The sequence below is a fragment of the Theropithecus gelada genome, chromosome 17, assembly GCF_003255815.1.
Source record: "Theropithecus gelada isolate Dixy chromosome 17, Tgel_1.0, whole genome shotgun sequence".
In the NCBI taxonomy this organism is placed as follows: Eukaryota; Metazoa; Chordata; class Mammalia; order Primates; family Cercopithecidae; genus Theropithecus; species Theropithecus gelada.
This window is the reverse complement of record NC_037685.1, coordinates 80,400,766-80,424,199: the sequence shown is the minus strand read 5'-3', so window position 1 is coordinate 80,424,199 and position 23,434 is coordinate 80,400,766. Positions and strand designations below refer to the sequence as shown.

Sequence of the window (23,434 nt, the reverse complement as noted above, 5' to 3'; positions counted from 1 at the left end):
GTTCTATGATCTCTCCAAACTGACTTCTCTGAGGCTTAACTTCCTCATGTATAACACTGAGATATTATCTACCTCATGGGTTTTTGTGAAGATTAAGAGAATGAATGTAAAGTACTTGTCACAGTGTCTGGCACTGTTAAATATCATTTGTTGTAATGCTATTGATGATCTCTTAATGTATTAGTACTAGATTAAAGGAAATATGCATCCTTGGAAGAAATAAGTTTCAAATTACCATATTTGGCAAATAATTAGAGGTTTTTTTCCCTACTGCTAGTGAGAGCTCATTTTCCCATTGTAGACTTTTTTTTTTCTTTCTGGAGACAGGGTCTTGCTTTGTTGTCCAGGCCTCTGATACAGTGTGGGATCACAGCTCACTGCATCCTTGACCTCCTGGGCTCAAGCAGACCTCCTACCCCAGCCTCCAGAGTAGTTGGACTATAGGTGCACACCACCATACCCAGCGAATTTTTAAATTTTTTTGTAAAGATCGGGTTTTGCCATGTTGCCCAGGCTGGTCTCAAACTCCTGTGCTCAAGCTGGCCTCCCACCTTGGTCTCCCAAAGTGCTGGGATTACATGCGTGGGCCACCATGCCCAGTCTTACTGTAGAATCTCGAACAGGTTTTAGATAGACAAATTAATACATAACAAGACTTCTTAACAAGTGTCCTTACATTCAGAAGATTTTTTGAAATGCTATGTTTTTCTACTCACATGTCTATGCAGCCCTCAGAGCAGTCACAGGAATCAGTAAACATGCTGGAAAAGTTGGTTAGATAGTATGTTCGAGGCCACACAGTCTTTCTGTACTTAAACTGTGGGAGCTTTCTACTGTCAATTTCATTACAGAAAGAAATGGGCATTGATTCCACTCCATTGCTAATATCCACATCAGAAACAACTTCTTTTTGCTTTGGGTAATTCCGAGACAACTGAACATAGGTATTGAAAGAAAAGTTATCTGTAAATAAAAAGTTACACTCTGTCTCAAGCAGGTAACGAAAAACTTCCTCCACGTTTCGTAGACTCCTTCCACAAGGGGTTTTATAACTCACATGGAGTGCTGAAGAATGAGAGTTTGTCTTTGCATGTCGTCTTTGGAAGTGACATTTGATTGGCAGCTGCAGAGGGTTTTCTCCCTTCAAGTTCAGTGGCATTTTCATCAGACAAGCACCAGAGCAGTCATGACTTTGGTAAGATAAATTCAAAGATGAGTCTTTTTCTCTAAAGTCTACAACTTTATCTTCAAGAGAGAGAATTTCCTTATTTTCCGTTGTTCTGTTAAAATAAATTATTCATTAGCATCTCAAACTTATAGTTCATTTTAAAAAAACTATAATTATTTCCTATCTTCTTAGACAATATTAAAATAAGCCAGACTCTAAGATACACATTTTAAGATGTTCTGCAGCCATACAAACATTGTATCTATTTTTAAAACTTTTCTCAGAGATGAGGTCTTGCTATGTTGCCCAGGCTGGAGTGCAGTGGCCCTTCACAGGTGTGATCACAGCACACAGCAGCCTTGAACTCTTGTCCCCAAGTGAGCCTCCTGCCTCAGTTTCCCAAATAGCTGGTACAGGCATGCACCAGGTCTGCCTTATACCTGATTTCAGAATACTCCAGGAAGCTGTGATTACAGCTGTAACTTTCTGTTAGGTATTTCATAGCACCTAGCAAATTTAGAGTTGATTTAGAGCATGCAATCAATAAAGTACTGAAGAAGGTTACTTCTTCAGGCATGCTGGGATCAAGCTCTTTACATGCCAAAAACAAAGGCTGGCTGAAAACTTATTAGTTCATCAAGAATTCTTTATACTGTTTGCCTTCAACAATAGTACCAACTGAATTCTTTCCATAGTATGTGATCTACCTCGCAATCATATTGATACATCTGAAAAAATGGCAAACTGACAGGAGAAAATGGGGTGGTTATTAATCTAAAAAAAAAGTCAGCAGGGTGTGATGGCTCACAACTGTAATCCCAGCACTTTGAGAGGTCAAGGCGGAAGGAGTGCTTGAGCTCAGGAGCTCAAGATCAGCCTGGGCAACACAGTGAAACCTCGTCCCTACAAAAAGTAAACAAAATTAGTCAAGTGTGGTGGTGCATGCCTGTAGTGCCAGCTACTTTGGGGGCTGAGGTGGGAGGACTGCTTGGACTCAGGAGGTTGAGGCTACAGTGAACCATGATCACACCATTGCACTCCAGCCTGGATGACAGAGTGAGATCCCGTCTTTAAAAAAAAAAAAAAATCTGTGAAAAGCTTCCATGTGTTTGGAAATCAGGTTTTAAACTTTCACAAATAATCTGAGTATTGTTTTACATAGTATGTTCTATCTTTAGGTGTCTGTTACGTATTATAATACAGGTATTTTAGAGACGGGTTGTATTTGCTGTATGATATGGTTTGGCTGTGTCCCTACCCAAATCTCATCTTGAATTCCCATGTGTTGTGGGAGGGACCTGGTGGGAGGTAACTGAATCATGGGGACAGGTCTTTCCTGTGCTGTTCTCGTGATAGTGAATAAGTCTCATGAGATCTGATGGTAACATAAGCGGGAGTTTCCCTGCACAAGCTCTTTGCCTGTCACCATCCATGTTAAGATGTGACTTGCTCTTGCTTGCCTTCTGCCATGAGTGTGAGGCCTCTCCAGCCATGTGGAACAGTAAGTCCATTAAACCTCTTTCTTGGCCGGGCGTGGTGGCTCACGCCTGTAATCCCAGCACTTTGGGAGGCCGAGGCGGGCGGATCACAAGGTCAGGAGATCGAGACCACAGTGAAACCCCGTCTCTACTAAAAATACAAAAAATTAGCCGGGCGCGGTGGCGGGCGCCTGTAGTCCCAGCTACTCAGGAGGCTGAGGCAGGAGAATGGCGTGAACCCGGGAGGCGGAGCTTGCAGTGAGCCGAGATCGCGCCACTGCCCTCCAGCCTGGCGACAAAGCGAGACTCCCTCTCAAAAAAAAAAAAAAAAAAAAATCTCTTTCTTTTGTAAATTGCCCGGTGTTGGGTATGTCTTTATCAGCAGCGTGAAAACGGACTAATACACTATATAAAGCAGTGCCATCCAAAACAACTTTCTCCATTGATAGAAATGGTCTATACTTGTGCTGTCCAATATGGTAGCCAGTAGGCGTATGTGGCTACTGAGCACTTTTAAATGTAGCTTGCATGACCAAAGAACTGAATTTTTACATTTTATCTAATTTTGATTAATTCAAATTTAAACAGCCACATGTAGCTAGTGGCTACCACATAGGACGTGCAGATATGGAGCTTCTTCATCCTTTCTCCAAATGTATAGTAATCCTTTGCATAAGTCCACAATTTAATTACCTAGCCTGCAATAATGGACTTTTTTCCACAACATGTAGTATAGGCTAGACCACAATAGTGGACTAGTTAACTTACACAGTTATCTTTTAGAACATATACGGTAAACTTATACAGTGATCTTTTAATAACTAATTTTATTATAATAATCTTTAAGATTACTTATGAATTTTATTGTATGAATAACAATTTCATACGTGTAAAGATATTGTTGCAGAACATATTCCCAGAAATGGGAGTGTTAAGTCACAAGGCAAATGGATTAGTTATTTCACTAATATTGCCACATTGTTCTCCATTGTGTCAGTTCCTTCAGCAATAAATGAGAATGCCTGTTTTCATAGAGCTTCATCAATCAGGTGGGTCTGGAAGCTTTTGGATTTCAGAGTCTAACAGGTGAAAGGATGTAGTATAATTTATTTAGAATTTTTTTTTTTTTTTGAGAGACAGAGTTTTGCTTTATTGCCCAGGCTGGCGTGCAGTGGCATGACCTCGGCTCACTGCAACCTCTGCTTCCCAGGTTCAAGCGATTCTCGTGCCTCAGCCTCCCAAGTAGCTGGGATTACAGGTATGTGTCACCAAGTCCAGCTAATTTTTGTATTTTTAGCAGAGATGGGGTTTTACCATGTTGTTCAGGCTGGTCTCAAACTCCTGACCACAAGTGATCTACCCACCTTGGCCTCCCAAAGTGCTGGGATTACAGGTGTGAGCCACCACTCCAGCCCTATAAATCTTTTAATGTTGAAAATGTTTGTTTCCAATTTGTCTCTATGTTACTACTTTAATGAACATCCTCATATATAAATCCTTGACCAAATTCCTGATTATTATTTTGAAATACATTCCTTTAAGAGGAATTACTAGGTCAAGAGGAACATACATTTAAAACACTTTTTATTTATAAAATTTCCAAATATAAACATAAGAGTATACTTTTCTCATAAAAAGAGACTACGGTCAGGTGCAGTGGCCCATGCCTGCAATCTCAACATTTTGGGAGGCTGAAGTAGGAGGATTGCTTAAGCCCAGGAGTTCAAGACCAGCCTGGTCAACATGGAGAAACTCCATCTCTACTAAAAATAGAAAAAAATTAGTGGGACATGGTGGTGCACACCTGTAGTCCCAGCTACTCAGGAGGCTGAGGTAGGAGAACTGCCTGAGCCTGGGGAGGTCAAGGCTGCATTGAGCCATGATGACTTCGTCACTCAAGAGCTCTGATGGAGATGTACAAGGAGATTAATGTTGTTGTTATGCCTGTTAACACAACATCCATTCTTCAGCCCATGGACAAAGGGGTAATTTTGACTTTCAAGTCTTATTATTTAAGAAATACACTTTAGGGAGGCCGAGACGGGCGGATCACGAGGTCAGGAGATCAAGACCATCCTGGCTAACATGGTGAAACCCCGTCTCTACTAAAAAATACAAAAAACTAGCCGGGCGAGGTGGCAGGCGCCTGTAGTCCCAGCTACACGGGAGGATGAGGCAGGAGAATGGCGTAAACCCGGAAGGCGGAGCTTGCAGTGAGCTGACATCCGGCCACTGCACTCCAGCCCGGGCGACAGAGCGAGACTCCATCTCAAAAAAAAAAAAAAAAAAAAAAAAAGAAATACACTTTATAAGGCTATTAAGCTGCCAGCCATAGTGATTCCTCTGATGGGTCTGGGCAAAGTAAATAACTTTCTGGAAAGGATTCACCATTCTAGATACCACTTGTGATTCATGGGAGGAGGTCAAAATATCAACCTTACCAGGAGTTTGGAAGAAGTGGATGCTAACCCTCATGAATGACTTTGAGGGGCATAAGATTTCAGTGGAGGAAGTAACTGCAGATGTGATACAAATAGCAAAAAACTAGAATTAGAAGTAGAACCTGAAGATCTGACTAAATTGTTGCAATCTCAGGATAAAACTTGAATGGATGAGGAGCTGCTTCTTATGGATGGGCAAAGAAAGTGGTTTCTTGAGATGGAATCTACTCATGAAGATGCTGTGGACAATGTTGAAATGACAACAAAGGATTTATTAATAGAACATTACATAAATTTAGTTGATAAAGCAGTGGCAGGCTTCGAAAGAATTGACTCCAATTTTGAAAGCTGTTCTATTGTGGGTAAAATGCTGTCAATGAACAGCATCACATACTGCAGAGAACTCTTTCGTGAAAGAAAGAGTCCATCAATGTAGCAAACTTTATTGCTGTCTTATTTTAAGAAATTGTCATAGTCACTCCAACAGTCAGCAGCCACCACTCTCATTAGTCAGTGTAGGGTCCAGCCCTATGGGGCTTTGCGGGTGTTCTCCCCGTGTGCAGAGACGAGAGATCGCAAGAAATAAAGACACTAGACAAACAGATAAAGAGAAAACAGCTGGGCCCGGGGTACCACTACCACCAAGACACGGAGACCAGTAGTGGCCTCCAATGGCTGGGCGTGCTGATATTTACTGTATACAAGACAAGGGGGTAGGGTAAGGAGGGTAAGTCGTCCAAGTGATTGATAAGGTCAAGAAAGTCACATGATCATAGGACAGGGGGCCCTTCCCTTTCAGGTAGCCGAAGCAGAGACAGAAGACAGCATACGTCAGCGTTTTCTTCTATGCACTTATCAGAAAGATCAAAGACTTTAAGACTTTCACTATTTTTTTTCTACTGCTATCTTCTAAGAACTTCAAAGAGGAACCAGGAGTATGGGAGGAACATGAAAGTGAACAAGGAGCATGACCACTGAAGCACAGCACCACAGGGAGGGGCTGAAGCCTCTGGATGACTGCAGGTAGGCCTGGATAATATCTAACCTCCCACAAGAAGCTGGTGGAGCAGAGTGTTCCCTGACCCCTCCAAGGAAAGGGAGACTCCCTTTCGCGGTCTGCTAAGTAATGGGTGCCTTCCCAGGCACTGGCTATTACCGCTTGACCAAGGAGCCCTCAAGTGGCCCTTATGCGGGCGTGACAGAGGGCTCACCTCTTGCCTTCTTGGTGACTTCTCACAATGTCCCTTCAGCACCTGACCCTATACCTGCTGGTCATTCCTTAGTTATATTAGTAATACAACAAAGAGTAATATTAAAAGCTAATGATTAATAATGTCTATACTAATGATTGATAATGTCCATGATCATCTCTGTATCTAATTTGTATTATAACTATTCTTATTCTAACTATTTTCTTTATTATGCTGAAACAGTTTGTGCCTTCAGTCTCTTGCCTTGGCACCTGGGTAATCCTCTGCCCACAAGTCTGCAGCCATCAACATCGAGGCAAGACTCTTCACCAGCACAGAGATTAGGACTTGCTAAAGGCTCAGATTATTGTCAGTATTTTTTAGCAATAAAGTATTTATAAATTAAGGTATGTACATTGTGTTTCTAGACATAATGGTACTGCACACTTAATAAACTATAGTATAGTGTAAATGTAACTTTTACATGCACTGGGAAACCAAAACCTTTTTGTGACTTGTTCTATTGTGATATTTGTTTTATTGCAGTGGTCCAGAACCAAATCTGCAATTATCTCTTAGGTACATCTGTACACTACTGGTGGGAATGTAAATCAGTATGGACATTATGGAAACCAGTATGGAAGTTCTTCAAAACATAAAAAATAGAGCAACCATATGATCCAGCAATCCTATCACTGGATACATATCCAAAGGATACGAAGTCAGTATACCAAAAAGACAACTGCACTCCCAGTTTATTACAGTATTACTCACAGTAGCCAACATATGGAATCAATATAAATGCCCATCTACAGATGAATGATAAAAATGTGTATACACACACATATATACACATTCACACCAACAATGAATACTCAGCCATAAGAAAGAACGAAATATTGTCATTTGCGGTAACAATGGATGAACCTGGTAAATGGATGAACCTGGAGGACATTATGTTAAGTCAAATAAGCCAGGTACAGAAAGACAAACATGGCAGGATCTCACTCATATCTGGAATCTAAAAATGTGATTTCATCGTAGACAGCAGAAGGGTGATTATCAAGAGGGTAGGGGAGGGCAGGAAGGAATGGGGCACTGAGAGAGGTTAGTCTTGGTCAGTGTTACAGTTAGAGAGGAAGATTAGGCCAGGCACGGTCACTCAAGCCTGTAATCCCAGCAACTCAGGAGGAGGAGGTGGGAGGATTGTTTAAGCCTACGAGTTCGAGACCAGCCCAGGCAATATGGCAAGCTCCTGTCTCTACAAAAAGTGAAAAAAAAAAAAATAATAATAAGTCTGGCATGATGGCGTGTGCCTGTAGTCTTAGCTACTGGAAAGGCTGAGGTGGGAAGATTGTGACAGGAGTTCAGGGTTACAGGGAGCTATGATAGTGCCACTGAACTCCAGCCTGGGTGACAGAGTGATACTCTGTCTCTAGAAAAATAAAAGATAAAAAGGAGACAGGAAGAATGAATTCTGGTCTTCTACTACATAGTGGGGAGACTATAGCAAATAACAGTGTGTTTTTTCCAAGATAGCTAGAAGAGTTTGAGTGTTGTCACTACAAAGAAATGATAAATGTTTATAGTGATATGGTAATTATCCTTATTTGATCATACCATAATGTATACCTGCATTGAATGTTTGCCATAAATATGTACAATTTTGTGTCAATTATAAATTTTTAAAAAATTGATGATAGTGATTGCTCCTAGAAAGGTAGACAGGGCAAAGAAACCTGTTATGCTGGGAGGTTGAAGATAATTCAAAGATACTATAATGTTTTATTTTCTTTTTTTACAAAGAGACCGGGGCCAGGTACAGTGGCTCATGCCTGTAATCCTAGCACTTTGGGAGGCTGAGGCAGGCGGAATGCCTGAGCTCAGGAGTTCGAGACCAGCTTGGGCAACACGGTGAAACCTCATCTCTACTAAAATACAGAAAATTAGATAGGCGTGGTGGTGTGCACCTGTAGTCCCAGCTACTCTGGAGGCTGATGCAGGAAAAGTGCTTGAACCCGGGAGGCAGAGGATGCAGTGAGCCGAGATCACACCACTGCATTCCAGCTTGGGTGACAGAACGACGACTCCATCTCCAAAAAAAATAAAAAATAAAAGAGAGACTGGAAGTACATACAATGGAACATTAATAGCTGTAAATTCTGGATGGTGTGAGTTATATTCCTTTATATATACACTCTATCTTTTAAATTTCTTGAAAAGATAGTTAAAAAAAAATTGGTGAGAACACAGCGAAATGATTACTGTAAATCCATCACTATCCATGGACTACAATGTACTAATGCCTAATGCATTAAAATGAGGGGATAGGGGAAGGTAAGGTTATGTTTCCCTAAATAATTTCAATTTATCTAGTGCTTTTGAATAATGTTGGAAAGGACATAACATAGTAAGAAATATATTCTATAACTCACCTTTTGTTTTTCTTTTCCATTTAATTTCTATCTTCTTTAGCCTAATCCAATTTAGTAATTATTTTTATTCCTTGATTTATTTTATTTCATTTATCTTTTTTTTTTTTTTTTGAGACGGAGTCTTACTCTGTTGCCTAAGCTGGAGTGCAGTGGCGTGATCTCGGCTCACTGCAACCTCTACCTCCCGGGTTTAAGCAATTCTCCTGCCTCAGCCTCCCAAGTAGCCGGGATTACAGATGACCACTCCAACAACCAGCTAATTTTTGTATTTTTAGTAGAGACAGGGTTTTACCATGTGGGCCAGGCTGGTCTCGAACTCCTGACCTCAAGTAACCCACCTGCCTCGGCCTCCCAAAGTGCTGGGATTACAGGTGTGAGCCACCATGCCTGGTCCTTGATTTATTTTAGTATCCAATATCTTCTTGTTTCTCAAAGGTGGTACCTGGAAACTACTTGTTCCCTATTATTAAGTGTCAAGTTCCTTCTTACCACTTTTTCTTATAAGGAATTATAGTATAATCTGAACTCCGGATATTCTATTTATTTGTCTATCTGAGATAAACCGCCCTATTTTCTTTCATTCAGAATTCACTGTAATACATTCCTTAGGCTCTCATGGCCCTGTTCTTGGTTTTGACATAAGTTACTCACTCTCAAGTTACTTATACACTTAAGAGATTTATAGAGATAGTAAACTGTTCTGTTGTCCTTTTCAATTTGACTTAACCAAATAAATATGTTTCAAATTGGATTCTGTAGTATATTATTCTGTAAATGTCATTTGAGTTCCCCATTTTGCCTATGAATTTTTTTTTTTTTTTTTTTTTTTTGAGACAGGGTCTCACTCTGTCACCCAGGCTGGAGTGTAGTGGTGCAATCTTGGTTCCCCACAACCTCTGCCTCCTGGGCTCATGCAATCCTCCCACCTCAGCCTCTAGAGTAGCTGGGACCATGGGCATGCGTCATGATGCCCAGCTAATTTTTTGCATTTTTGGTAGAGATGGGGTCTCACCATGTTGCCCAGGCTGGCCTCAAACTCCTGAGCTCAAGCAATCTGCCTGCCTTGGCCTCCCAAAGTACTAGGATTACAAGCATGAGTCACCACGCCTGGCCTCAGGTATGAAATTTTTGGTTCCTGTTTTGCTCTTTGGAGGAAGGGGAACATTAAATATTAATGTAGATGACTCAAATTTTTCTTGGAATAATGAAGGGATTAATTCAGGATATATGTGAGAGAGAAAGTATCTGGGTTATCTTTAGTTCTTAAATAACAACAAATATTTGAATAGTAGTTTAATGTCCTTTACATAATTTCCTCATATGACACAACAAATACAACTCCAAGTTAGCCACTACTTGGAGCTGTATTAGAACTACTTAGGACTAAAATTTGTAACAGTAAATATGCTGGTAAAACTTGTAATTTGGAATTTACATTTCAAGAAAGTCAAACTAGCTTAAAAGTATTCTTCTTATGACTAATAAAGAAAAACTGGGAGATACAAGACTCTAGTTACTGAGCAATTAACACAGAGAAATACATGTTTTACATTTAAGAAGAGTTAGGGAGGAGTGGAAGGAGATGAGGAAAAAAAAAAACAGAAAAGGAGAAAAACATAAAAATAAAACATAAAAATGAACCTAAAAACATAAAAAAATGAATCTTAGAAAAGATTTTTCTTATCTGTGCTTCATTTTACTAAATAGAAGAAAAAAAAACCCAACTTACAAGTCTTAAGTATAAAGTAACCTAATTTCATCCCAATTTTATGGAGAGGAGGGTTAACTTCATTTAGGTGTGAAGATACATTACTCAAAAAAAAAAAAAAAACCAGAAATAAACAAAACCAATTCTATGTAGAGTATTGTAAATCTAGTTATTGATTAAAAGTGCTAGAGGTAAATTCAGGTGTCGTTAGTCACCCTGAACATCAAAGTGGAGCAAGGCTTAGAGGTTGCCAAATGATTATCTAGCTTTTGGCAAGGCTAAAGTAAGAAGTCATTCTATCCTCTATGACCATTAAGGGGGCATATTTTAAAACAAGAATGTAAACTGTATTCATCTAAAGAATGCAGTAGGTAAATTTGTTATTTTGCTCAGTCCCTTCTTTGGTCATCTTCTTCTGAAAGGCAGGTATATTAATTTCAGTGTACTTAAAGATGTTGGGTCTTGTATATATACTAGGCTTTTTATACAGTCTCTTTCAAGAATTTAAATTAAGATATTTAAAAAAATGGTTGGGTGTGGTAGCTCACACCTGTAATCCCAGCACTGTGGGAGGCCGAGGCAGGAGGATTCATTGAGCCCAGGAGATCAAGACCAGCCTGGGCAACATGACTAGACCCTGTCTCTATTTTAAAAAAAAATTATATATATATGTATATATGTCTCATGAGGTAACATTTGCACTAGAAGGTTAGAGTTCAGCTGGAGCAGCTATGTTTGGTCATGTGGGAAGAGAAGAAACCTACTGGTAACAGATATAAGTAGAGTTGAGACTGTGTCAACCCGGACCTTAGGTACTGACTTTTGAGTTCCTATTTTAGTGTTCACATGGCCTGCTGTGTTACATTTTCTGTTCTTCAAGACCTATTTTACTTACATGTATGTGTGTATGTATGTCTAGGTACATGTGTGTGCATGTTTTTTTTTAAATAATCTTTTGGGTTTGTGTGCATGTCATGTAAAAAGCCACATAATGGCTTAAATTTACACCTGTGTCTTTAAGTAGTGGTGCAAGCCCAATATCACCCAGTATGCTAACCACAGCTGCACGCCTCATACACTTCTAATAAAGTCCACTACTTAAGCTAGCTTGAATAGGTGTGTACTCCTGACAAACCAAAGTTTACACTTGACCAAAAAAAAAAGAAGGAATTCAGACTTCTAAAATCACAAAAGTATAAAAAGGATATCTTTTTAATTATTATTTTTTAATTTTTACATTTACCTATGTCATAACTCACTTATATGGAGTAGAAATTCAGTTCAACTCAAGAATAAAATACTGACTGGGCATGGTGGGGTGGCTCATGCCTGTAATCCCAGCACTTTGGGAGCTGAGGAGGGAGGATTGCTTGAGACCAGGAGTTCATGACCTGCCTGGGCAACACAGCGAGATCACATCGCTACAAAAAAAAAAAAAAAGTTAAAAATTAGCCAGGTGTGGTGGTATGCACCTGTAGTCCCAGCTACTTGAGAGTCTGAGGTGGAAGGATCGCTTGAGCTTAGGGGGTCAAGGCTACAGTGAGTTGTGACTATATGCCACTGCAGTCCACCCAGCGAGACAAAGTGAGACTCTGCTGTCTCAAAAAAAAAAAAAAAAAGAAAAAAGAAAAGAAAGAAAAGAAAAAACCCCACAAAAAACTGAAGCCTGTGTCCTATTAGACCCAAGATTTCATCCTGGGGTTTGCCATTGATAGTTTGTGTAATCTTTTTTGTGAAATAGGGTCTCACTTTGTTACTCAAGCTAGAGCGTCGAGGCGTGATCATGGCTCACTGCAGCCTTGACCTTCCAGACTTAGGTGATACACCTCAGCCTCCCAAGTAGCTGGGACCATAGGCATGTGCCACTACTCCCAGCTAATTTTTGTTATTTTTTTGTAGAGATGGGGTTTTGCCATGTTGCCCGGCTAGTCTTGAATTTTTGGGCTCAACTGGTCCTCCTGCCTCAGCCTCCCTAAGTGCTGGGATTACTGGTGTGAGCCACCATGCTCAGCCTAATCTTGAGCAGTTTAGCCGGGGCTGAGAATCCCTGGCTTAAGTTATTGACCATTTAGTTTACCAGGCAGCCTATGTGACCACTGGCCTGCTAAGAGGGTTTAAGTACTGAAAGTAAAATAAGCAATAAACTTCTGGCCTGCAGAGGAAATATCAAAGGAATTATTTAAACATAATTCCGGTCAAAAATGAAACGCTTCCTTGGAATTCTTAATAGCAAAGGAAGAAAATCCTAAGCCTAATAAGACATGTACCTTCATCTGAAAGGATCTCAGAAAGCTCAACTCAAAGTTAGATATAATCTCAAAAAAAAAGCCTCTGAGTGTCAATACAGTACAAGAGAGATGGGAGATTCTTAAGGAAATGAAATTCTGATTATATAATCACAAACAGTCCTAAAGAGATGGGAAAACAGTTAAAGAAACCAACTCAATTTTTCTGGGCAGCTCGGATTTTTACAAGTATACATACAAAAGAAGACAGTTAATTATGAATACAAAACATTGGTATGAACCGGTAAGAAAAGTATCACAAAGCCTAGTAAGAACCGAGGTTTCCAAAAATGCTAATAAAATAACAACAACAACAACAACAACAACAAAAAACAACTAAAGTTATGCTCAGAACAAGAAAATAATCTGTTAGGAGAAAGATAACGTTAACTGATAACAAAGAGAAGGAAGAGTTTCTCAAAAACAATTCTGCGTTTGTCTTTTCCATCTGTAAGTATGGCTCTCAAGTTGGAAACAACAAAAAAATAAAAAGAAACGGAAGTCTGTGACAGTTAAAGAGAGGGTACTAGAACTCAAGTTTATTTAAGCATATAGAAGACTCCACAAATTAAATCTCAAGGTCTGGGGAAAAAAACTTCAAATACAGAAAAATTAAAAATAAAACAGTACTGCCCTGATTTTTTCTGTGACCACTTATCCTCAAGTTCTCACTGCCCTGATTTTTAAAAAGGGAAGGAGGACAGGTTACAGAAAATATAGAAAGGTTAGCTTAACATTGGTCTCTTAAAAATTTCCAGAGAAAGGCATCAAGTGTGTGACTTCTAAATATTTGGAATTTAAAAGGCCAAGACTAGGTGCTGAGTCAACAAGTAGGTGAGAAAAATCAAAATTAACTGAATTTTCTTTTTTGACAAAGTTTTCAATAAGTCTGAATAATGTCTGGCAATGCCACAGAATGCTACGGCAGTGAACCTTGATTTTTCATGACCACCTTGTAAGTGAGAAGTGTAGGCGGGACAACAGTAGAAGTAAATTCACAGTTGCTTAAAGAGTTCTTTCTGAAGCATAATAGAAACAGTGTCTAGTAGTGAGCCAACCACAGGTTTTTATCTCTGGTCATGTCCTGGTCAATATTGTTTTCGGTGACCATAATGAATATTAGAAAGCTTATTTATTTGTACAAGATGATAAGCTAAAAGGGACAAAAAATATTCCAAAATTCAAAAAGATTCTGGTAAGCTGGTATAATGAATTTAAACCAAAAAAATGATATTTCACAGGAATAAACCACTCCTGCATTTAAGTTTAAAATATAATGTCTAAATACATAGATAACTGTTTGGTAGAGAGCTTGTTTGGTGGTAATTTGCATGAAAAAGAACTTTATATTTTAGTGATTTAGACTCAGTGAATTTGTTCTTAAAAACTTATGAAATTTTACACTGTATATTCAAAGGTCAGAATTTCTAGGAAAAAAACTGTTTTGTGAGCTACTGAAATGGCCAATTAAGGAGCTAAAGTGTAAACTTAGCTTTAGAGCATTTTAAAATAATTTTATGGGCCTTTTGAGACCCACTCAAACTGCAATGACATCTCTAGTATTTGTAAATCCAAATCACATAAAACAGTGTCTATCTACAACTCTCACAGACACGAAATCAAAAAAAGAATTATATATTGAGGTTTTTTTAGTCAATTTAATATTGAGCAGAAAGAACAAATGAAATTAGGGTAACAAAGAAGTTTCTTTCTAAAGATACTTTTTTTGTGTGTTTTGAAACTATGTTCTTTACTCTAGAGAACTTTCAGAAACTTCTCTGTAATTAGTACTTGAAGGGTTAGGCCCAGGTATTATCTACTAAAAATAAAGACTACATGGCAGAGTATCAGATTCACTCTTCTGCAATTCTCCTTTATGCCAAAGAATCTTTACTCAATGTAATGATAAAATGAGAAAGGAAAGGTCAGAAAAATTTAGTCTATTCATAAGCTTATGGAATATAGACACAGACCCATAGTCTATACATAAACTTTTTGATACTACTTCAGAGCTGTTATGCATTGTGAAAACTCAACTGATACTGAAAGAAACACTTTGACATTTTTAAATTCTCCGGTATAATCTAAGCACTAAAACAAAAAACAAAACAGAACAAAAAAACACACTACTTGGTAGATTTCAGTGTATTAATAAATTACACAAAGACATCTTAAGCTAAACTTTATAAAAAGACTTAACTAGGAGTATTAAATAACCTATTCAGAGACTCATGAAATTCTATCCTACATAAAATACTAAAATATACAACTTTTAAAGCTTTAATGGGAAAAATTTTTTTTTGTATATCTCATCTATTCTAATGTCAAGTGATTTATAAAGAAGAAATCTGTAGGAGCAAAAGCATTAATAACAAAGAATTTATATACATACAGAAATGTACAGTCTTCTGGAAAGGAGTTTCCATATGATGTAGAGGGAAATGCATTGGATTTGTTTTCCTGTTCCTTCTGAGTCACAGGCATATGTTCTACACAAAAAAATACAAATGTGAGCAACAAATATACCAAGTTAAAAACCATTTGCTATAAGTATCCAAGTAATATGTTCATTGACTAGAGTCTGCCCATATGGATCCCTAAAATATGCAAACATATTAAGGTTTCAAGATTGAGGCAAAAGATTAAATGTCAGTATTTTCAAAAATATTAATAAAATAGGATAAAACACTGAGGACAGAAAACATTTCTACTGTAGAAACTCTAGTTTGGCCTGAACTTGATTTGAAGCTTAACCAATCTTTAAGGTGGACATTGAGTATCCCTGCTTCTGCATGCATTTTATAGAGAAATCACATAATTCTTAAAGGCTCTATAAAAGTCAGAAAATGAAAAATTTATGTACCTTTTGTTTTCCTATTGCTCTACAACTACTTTGGCGAGGGGATGAAGTATCTGGGTATCTCTTTTGATCTAGTTTTCACATTTCTTCTTTTTTTTGAGACAGAGTCTCATTCACTCTGTTGCCCAGGGTGGAAGGCAGTGGTGTGATCTTGGCTCACTGCACCCTTCACCTCCTAGGTTCAAATGATTCTCCTGCCTCAGCCTCTCCAGTAGTTGGCATTACAGGCGTGCAAAACCACACCCAGCTAATTTTTGTAGTTTCAGTAGAGACAGGGTTTTATCATGTTGGTCAAGCTGATCTTGAACTCCTGTCCTCAAGTGATCTGCCCACCTGGGCCTCCCAAAGGGCTGGGATTACAGGCATGAGCCACTGTGCCTGGCCCACTATATTTATTTTCTAATAAAAAAATTATAACTTACTTTCCCCCTCAAAAAAAATTTAATAAAAGGATATTGTATTTCAAGGTTGCTCCGTGGCTAACTGAAAAATATCTGTCTTTAATTTTCCAAGTAAAGAAAGGTTTAAAATCTGATAGCTGAGCCAAGCACAAGGTTCATGCCTGTAATCCCAGCACTTTGGAAGGATGAAATGGGAGGATTACTTGAGGCCAGGAGTTCAAGGGCCCCCTGAGCAACAGAACAAGGCCCTGTCTCTACAAGAAGAAAAAAAAAAAAAGAAAAAAGTTAGCCAGGCGTGGTGGCGCATGCCCGTAGTTCTAGCTATTTGGGAACTGAGGTGGGAGCACTGCTTAAGCCCAGGAGTTGTAGGCTGCAGTGAGCTGTACTTGCACCACTGCACTCCAGCCTGAGCGACAGAGAAAGACCCCATCTCTAAAATAAATGAATAAATAAAAATTTGATAGTTGAAGAGAGCTATGTAAAAATAAAATAAAAATTTAGGACCTTCCAAATTTATTATGCCAAAGGGAAAAGTTAAGCCCTGAAAGATGACTCATGTAACATGATTATTTTTTTCTTTGGTGCATGATCATTGCTTTCTGACTTCTGTGTTGAGATGTTACACATTAACTAGACTCCCTATTCTTTTTTTTTTTTTTTTAAAGACACAAGGTCTTGCTCTGTCACCCAAGCTGGAGTACATTGATGTGATCATGGGCAACTCCACACCCGACTAATTTTTAAAATTGTTTTGTAGAGGTAGACTCTCACTATGTTGCCTGGTCTTGAACTCCTGGACTCAAGTGATCCTGCCACCTCAGCCTTCCAAAGTTCTGGGATTACAAGCCTGAGACATCATGCCTAGCTAAGATTCCCTATTCTTTATTCAGACTTAGTCTAAATGATATGAAGAAAGAGACCCTTGTGACCGTTACCTGTTTACAACAGCATGTTGGCCAACCCGCTTAGAGTGTAATCAAAAGTAGCCAATCAAATATCTGTATGTTATCCTTTGCACAAAAATGCGGTAATCCTGTTCAACACCTCTGTTTTGCCTATATAAATAATCCTCATTTCTCCCCACACCAGAAGCATTTATCACCATTCTTTGGTATAGCACCAGTCCTCAGATGGCTACCCTTACGCTTTGCACCTGAATAAACTCTCTCAAAATTAGATTCTGGGCTGGGCATGGTGGTTCACACTTGTAATCTCAGCACTTTGGGAGGCTGAGGCGGGCGGATCACCTGAGGTCAGGAGTTCGAGACCAGCCTGGCCAACATGGTGAAACTCTGTCTCCACTAAAAATAAAAAAATTAGCCTGGTGTGGTGGCAGGCGCCTGTAATCCCAGCTACTCAGGAGGCTGAGGCAGGAGAATCGCTTGAACCCGGGAGGCGAAGGTTGCAGTGAGCCAAGATTGTGCCACTGCACTCCAGCCTGGAGGACAAGTACAAGACTTCATCTCAAAAAAAAAAAAAAAAAAAAAAATTAGATTCTGACCCTTTTGATTATTTTAGGTTCACAGCTGTAACTGATTAGAAATCAATTTTACGAATTAAGAGTTTGACTTTTCCTCCAGCTAATTTATTTGCATGAGTTACATAAACCTGTATTAACAAATATGAGCAAAATAAATGTATATAAGCATAGTTGGAAATAGGATTTACTCAAAAACATGGAGATTTAGTCATTAGATAAAAGAGGAAAGGTAAATAATTTCTCTCAAGAAAATACTATCCAATCCTTCATATGGAGACAGAGGAAATATTGACAGTTACACATCATCAAGAAAAATAAACATAATTAGCAGTTCGATGACAGCCTGGGGAGTGTAAGTTGGATCCAGGACAGCTTGTTTTGACCTCAACACAAAGTTCTTTTGTTTCTCTCATTCTCAATATTCTTTTTAAAATAAATGCTAGCATGAAACTTTTTTTTTTTTTTTTTTAAAAAGACAGGGTCTCACTCTTTTGCCTAGGGTGGAAGGCTGGAATGCAGTAGTGTGATCCCAGCTCACTGCAGATTTGATTTCCTGGGCTCAAGCGATCCTCCTATCGCAGCCTCTTGAGTACCTGGGACCACACATACATATCACCACAGCCAGCTAATTTTTTTTTTTATTATCTGTAGAGATGAGGTCTCATTGTGTTGCCCAGGTTGGTCTCACACTTCTGAGCCAAAGTGATCCTCCCCCACCTTGGCCTCCTAAAGTGCTTGGATTACAGGCCTGAGCCACTGCATCCAGCCCACATGAAACTTTATTACCAAAGGTTTTCAATCCTTACATTTGCCAACAATGTCAATTACATAACTCTCCCCAACTGTTTACTTAAAAACACTTCACCACTAGCAAATAAATATACTCTTATCTTGATGCATTTGTTACATCTCAGAGGGACAAACTATATAAAAATACGAAATTATAATATTCAGCATTTCTATGATAAAATTATTTTCTTAAAAGACCCCAAACAAAAACCAACTGACTTTTTGTGGAAAAAAGTTTCTTCAGAATGAAAAGAAATCTTTAGAATTAGTTGTTACCATTTTTCTTGGTAACAAGTGAGGTTAAAAGCCTCTCCCTTGCAAAACTAAATATAATTCGTTAAGGATTGTCCAGATGAGATATAGTAGCATAAAAATTATTTTGAATTGAAGACATCTGAGAATGAACAAATATAGGAAAAGGCTTTCTCTGGAGTCCCCTTATCTGTCTAAAAATAGATCCTCTCAAAAAGGAACTTAATTGTCATAAATCCCCTCCCAGAAGTTTCATCAACCAGGAATGATTTCATCTTATCAGGGAGAACAGAGGCAGTCAGTACTATACTCAGACACTCTTACAAATCTCCCACTTATTCTTGTAGGGCCCATTTATCTTTGAAGTCATGTGTTCTTCCAGAAGTGCTCCTCTGCCCCTCCTTTTCACCTATTAGGGTGGTATAATGTGCTCTCAAATCTCACCAGTGCTTTGGGTATTCACTTCTTTCTGTGATGCTCCTGTGAGGCAGGAAATTAAAGAAAGAAAGAAAAATAAAATTAAAAAGAAAGAGAAATAAGCTTTCCCATTTTAGGACGACTTATCCCAGAGGCAGCAACAGGCACAGCCCAGACCCAGAAAAGGTCTTGATAATACTATCTAAGAAGCCAGGACACAAAGAAATGTGCTCTGGGACTCTCCCAGCACTCCCTCAACATAGGGAGGAGAAAAACAAATTTTCCTTTCTCTTATGGTATGAGTGTATAGATTCCTGTTCTCTGTAACTAGTAACTTCAAGTATTCTGTTTTATCTAAACAGTGGAGTGAAGGTCATGAGCTGTCTGAGCAGGCCTGAGTTACAGCCACCTGGGCACCATAGTGAAGGTCATGGAATAAGCTGTGCTAGGCACTAGAGAAAAACCTAGATAACAGACATCTGGGCTGCAGAGCAATGGTCATGTGTAATCCTGAGTCATGAACCTGTCACAATTTGATTAACTATCTTTGTTCTGCCTCTGTATCATTGCTTTCGCGCCACTACGCTTCGTGCCACTGTAAGCTTGTTTCTGGCTAGCCCACCCCCTTGTATATAAAAGTCAACTGCTGTCTTTGTTCTGGGCCCAGTTTTTGTATGTTAAGTCTGCTGGGTCTGAGTGCACTCAATAAAGATCCTCCTGTATTCACCCTAAGATCTCTCTGGTCCTCCTAATTCCCGCATATAAAATTAAAAGTTGGCCAGGCGCAGTAGCTCATGCCTGTAATTCCAACAGTTTGGGAGGCCAAGGCAAGCAGTTTGCCTGAGCTCAGGAGTTCGCAACCAGTCTAGGCAACATGGTGAAACCCTGTCTCTACTAAAACACACAAAAAAATTAGCCAGCTGTGGCGGCATGAGCCTGTAGTCCCAGCTACTTGGGAGGCTGAGGCAGGAGAATTGCTTGAACCCAGGAGACGGTGGTTGCAGTGAGCCGAGATACCACCACTGTACTCCAGCCTGGGCGAGAGAGCGAGACCTCGTCTCAAAAAAAAAGAAAAAAAAATTAACACATTTGTTTATGTCTCTTCTCCTGTTAATCTGTCTTCTATCTTTTGTTACAGGCCTTATCCCCCAGCCACTGAGATAAAATTTTTCCTCCCCTACAATTCTGAGGGTTACTGAAGGATACTGTGAAAGGAAGACTGTTTTCTTCAAGAAACTACTCTTCCAAAGCTATGGCTACTGAAATTGAGGATACTTTTGAATACCAAATGGTTTACTTAAAATAGACTGGTGATGCTAGACTATATTTTCTGAGATTTAAAAGCCTTAAGACTCCAGATTATAAAAGACAAAAATCATTAAAATTTATTGACAACATCTAACAGCATTAATATAAACCTAGTAAATATTGTATTTCCTCAAAACTTCAGCAAATGTGTGATAGACTAAGATTTATGGAATGGTGATTGATCCTGTTAAAATGTAACATCATAAGAAATATATCTTTGGTTTCTGCCCTGGCTCCTGACATAATTCCTAAAACCCTTCTAATTTCAAGTAACAGGTGTGAGAGGAGCATCTTCTGTTTTAATATTTGTCTTAGTCCCCAGTTCCTGACATAAGAACTTCTGAGACCCTTGGAATCTCCAGTAGTGGTAAGAGCGTCTTTTGTATGCTAATGACTACTGAGAGGTGAGGTGTCCCTAGACAGCTTCAGAATGAGGGCTGGTTGTCAGAAAGACCAAGGCACTTCTGACAAAGGCATGCATGGTTAAAGAGTTGGCACTTTCATCCCTACCCTTTCCACCCCCATATCCAGGGAAGAGAAAGAGGCAGATTAAGCAAATCACCAATGGGCTGATGACTGAATCATGCCTATGTAATGAGACCTCCACAAAACCCCCGAACAACAGGGTTCAGAGAGCTTTCAGACTGGTGAATGCATCCACATACTGGGAGGGTGGTACACCCCAAAACTCCACAGGGACAGAAGCTCCTGTACTCAGGCCCTTCCAGACTTTGCCCTGTGTACCTCTTCACCTGGCTATTCATTTGTATCCCTTACAATACCATTTATAATAAACTGGTAATCGTAAGTGCTTCTGTGAGTTCTATAAGCCATTATAGCAAATCATGGAATCTGAGGAGGGGGTTGTGGGAACCTCTGATTCGTAGCCAAGTCAGTCAGAAGTACAGGAGGCCCAGGGATTGTGACCAGTGTCTGAAATGGGAGCAAGTTGGTGGGAATGAGCCCTTAATCTGTGGGATCTGTGCTAACTCTGGGTAGCACTAAGTGTCAGAACTGAATTAAATTTTAGAACACAACATCCATTGGCGTCCACAGAATACTGGAGAATTGCACGGCATGGAAAACCCACATTTGGTGTCAGAAGTTTTGAGAGAAGAGAAACAGTTTTTCTTTAGTATATTATCTTTGATCCTTCTAAACTGATTTAGAGCTTGGAAGACTGATGGTCTAAAAGCAATCTAGAAATAAAAGATTTACCCACCATCTTATCTACACAAGAATATATCTTTCAAGTATTGTTCTTCACAGAAAGCGGATATATAGTGATTTAAAGGTACAATTCTATTTGCCCTCTTTAAAAGAGAAATTTTTCCCCCCCAAAGAAGACACACATTTGTTAATTCTTTCCCTAGGATGCTTAGTTGGATGTGCATTTACTGTCTCTAGATGGGTAGGACTTTTCATTTAACAGAGGAAACTGTGATTTACGTAACTTAGAAATGTGGATGTTAGATTTTATTTTAAATTATCTTTAATTAGCCCGACCTATTAAAGCTATCCTGCTTCATGGCAAGAAAATATCAGAGAATACTCTACATTGGGAATAGAGATGTACATACCCTTTATTGATGTTGAACTGTTAATTATAGTTGCTTCATTCACTAGAATCATTGCTTGGATGTATTCTGTTAAAGACAGAAAAACAGCATCACCATTACCGTTATTCATGGTGCCAGCTACTGTGCTGAACAATTTACATATTTTATCTCATTTAATCTTCACTACTCCCTGAGAGGTTAATAGTACTATCTGCATTAGAGACAAAAGAAACTGAGGCTCAGAGGTTAAGCTATTTATTCCAGGACATTCAGCTAGGAAGTAGTACAACTGGATTAGAATCTAGATTTATCTGACTTATGGAGGATTGAGAAGGAACATTAAAATGAAAAACAGTGCCAATTTTTTTTGATAAACACATAATAATAATGTCATAAGAACATCCAGAAAGTATTAAAAATAATCTGGAGAAAAATTTGCTTCAAAACCGTATGTCCTGATGGATTGAGGACGATTCCATCTTAAAGTCTCACGTTCTATAACCAACCAGGGTTGACAACAAACAAATAGAAAAAATAAAAACTTGGATGACTGAACTAACTGCCTATGTAGAACACAAATTTTGCTTTCAGAAGACTGGCAGAGTAAGTTCTGTTTAAAGCAGGCAAAATAAAGTTATATGTACTTTTACACATACATATGAAAATACTAGTTGTCTCTGAATGTGGAATAATTTTTCCTTGTTATATTTTTCTGTAAGTGTCAAATGTTATGTTACTTTTGCAACATTCCCCTAAAAAAAGATAAACAAGAGAAAAAGTAGTTTGAGATAAAAAGAAATTCAGTAGGTATTATTCAAAAGTAATTATACCCACCTACTTTTACAAACAGCAATATTAGAAATAGAATGACACTATACTGCCAGAGAGAAATATTTAGTATTAAACATATTCAAAGTTTTTATTGCTTCATACCTTTATTGGTGGCAGACCCATCTTTGATCTTTTGTTTCAGTGACTGCAGCACATTTTGTACTTGTTCAAAAATGAAGTCCACTTTTCCATCATCTTCTAGCTCCATCCAGAAAGTTTTTGCATCGCCTAAAATTAAAATAAGTGACTAGCCTAAGAGCTAATAGAAAAATACTGTAATTTATCTAAGGAACATGTTATAGAACAATCTACTTGGTTTCTAAATAAGATCAAGACTCATCTGGTCTATCATTTTCCTTGAGGAAAATATTTTAGTAATGTTTCCTTACAAAGAGCTAGAAACAATATGATCTAAGTGTCTCACCCATTTCTGTTAATTTTTAAAATATATATTGAAAACTTTAGTGACACTTTCTTGACTAGAAAACGGAAGAAAGACTTCACTGGAGAGTGGTTGTGAGGTATATGTATAGATTATACATACACTTTTAAAAGTCTTAGGGATATAATCTCCACTGAGTGTGGTTTCAGAATGAGACAACTGAATGGCTGCTGAAATAACTAAATGTCCAACAATATTGCTTTTAAAAAAAGTCTTCTGTACGTTTAATTGCATGAAGCAAATTAATGTTTAAAGTTTTACAGAGAAAGTTACATAAATGAGCCAACATTTCTGATGCCCAGTAAGCTAATACTTTGAAATTTTCCTAAAGAAACAATCCTTTCAAACTTGAAAACATAAGAAAAACAATTATAAGTAGGCAAAAGCTAA

At 38.6% G+C, this 23,434-nt stretch overlaps 1 protein-coding gene across 3 annotated transcripts in view; it reads right to left on the bottom strand.

The window, feature by feature from the left end:
* Positions 1 to 23,434, bottom strand: part of SETDB2 (SET domain bifurcated 2) — a 54,471-nt gene that overhangs the window by 17,704 nt on the left and 13,333 nt on the right. For 2 of the 3 annotated variants that reach the window (XM_025364056.1, XM_025364058.1), the window contains 5 exons: positions 22,705 to 22,830; positions 21,793 to 21,858; positions 18,932 to 18,967; positions 15,098 to 15,194; positions 717 to 1,280 (listed from right to left, as the gene is read on the bottom strand). In XM_025364056.1, the coding sequence (XP_025219841.1) occupies positions 717 to 1,280; positions 15,098 to 15,194; positions 18,932 to 18,967; positions 21,793 to 21,858; positions 22,705 to 22,830 (889 nt within the window). The remainder of the gene's footprint in view (positions 1 to 716; positions 1,281 to 15,097; positions 15,195 to 18,931; positions 18,968 to 21,792; positions 21,859 to 22,704; positions 22,831 to 23,434) is intronic. The other variant, XM_025364057.1, reaches the window with a different exon arrangement.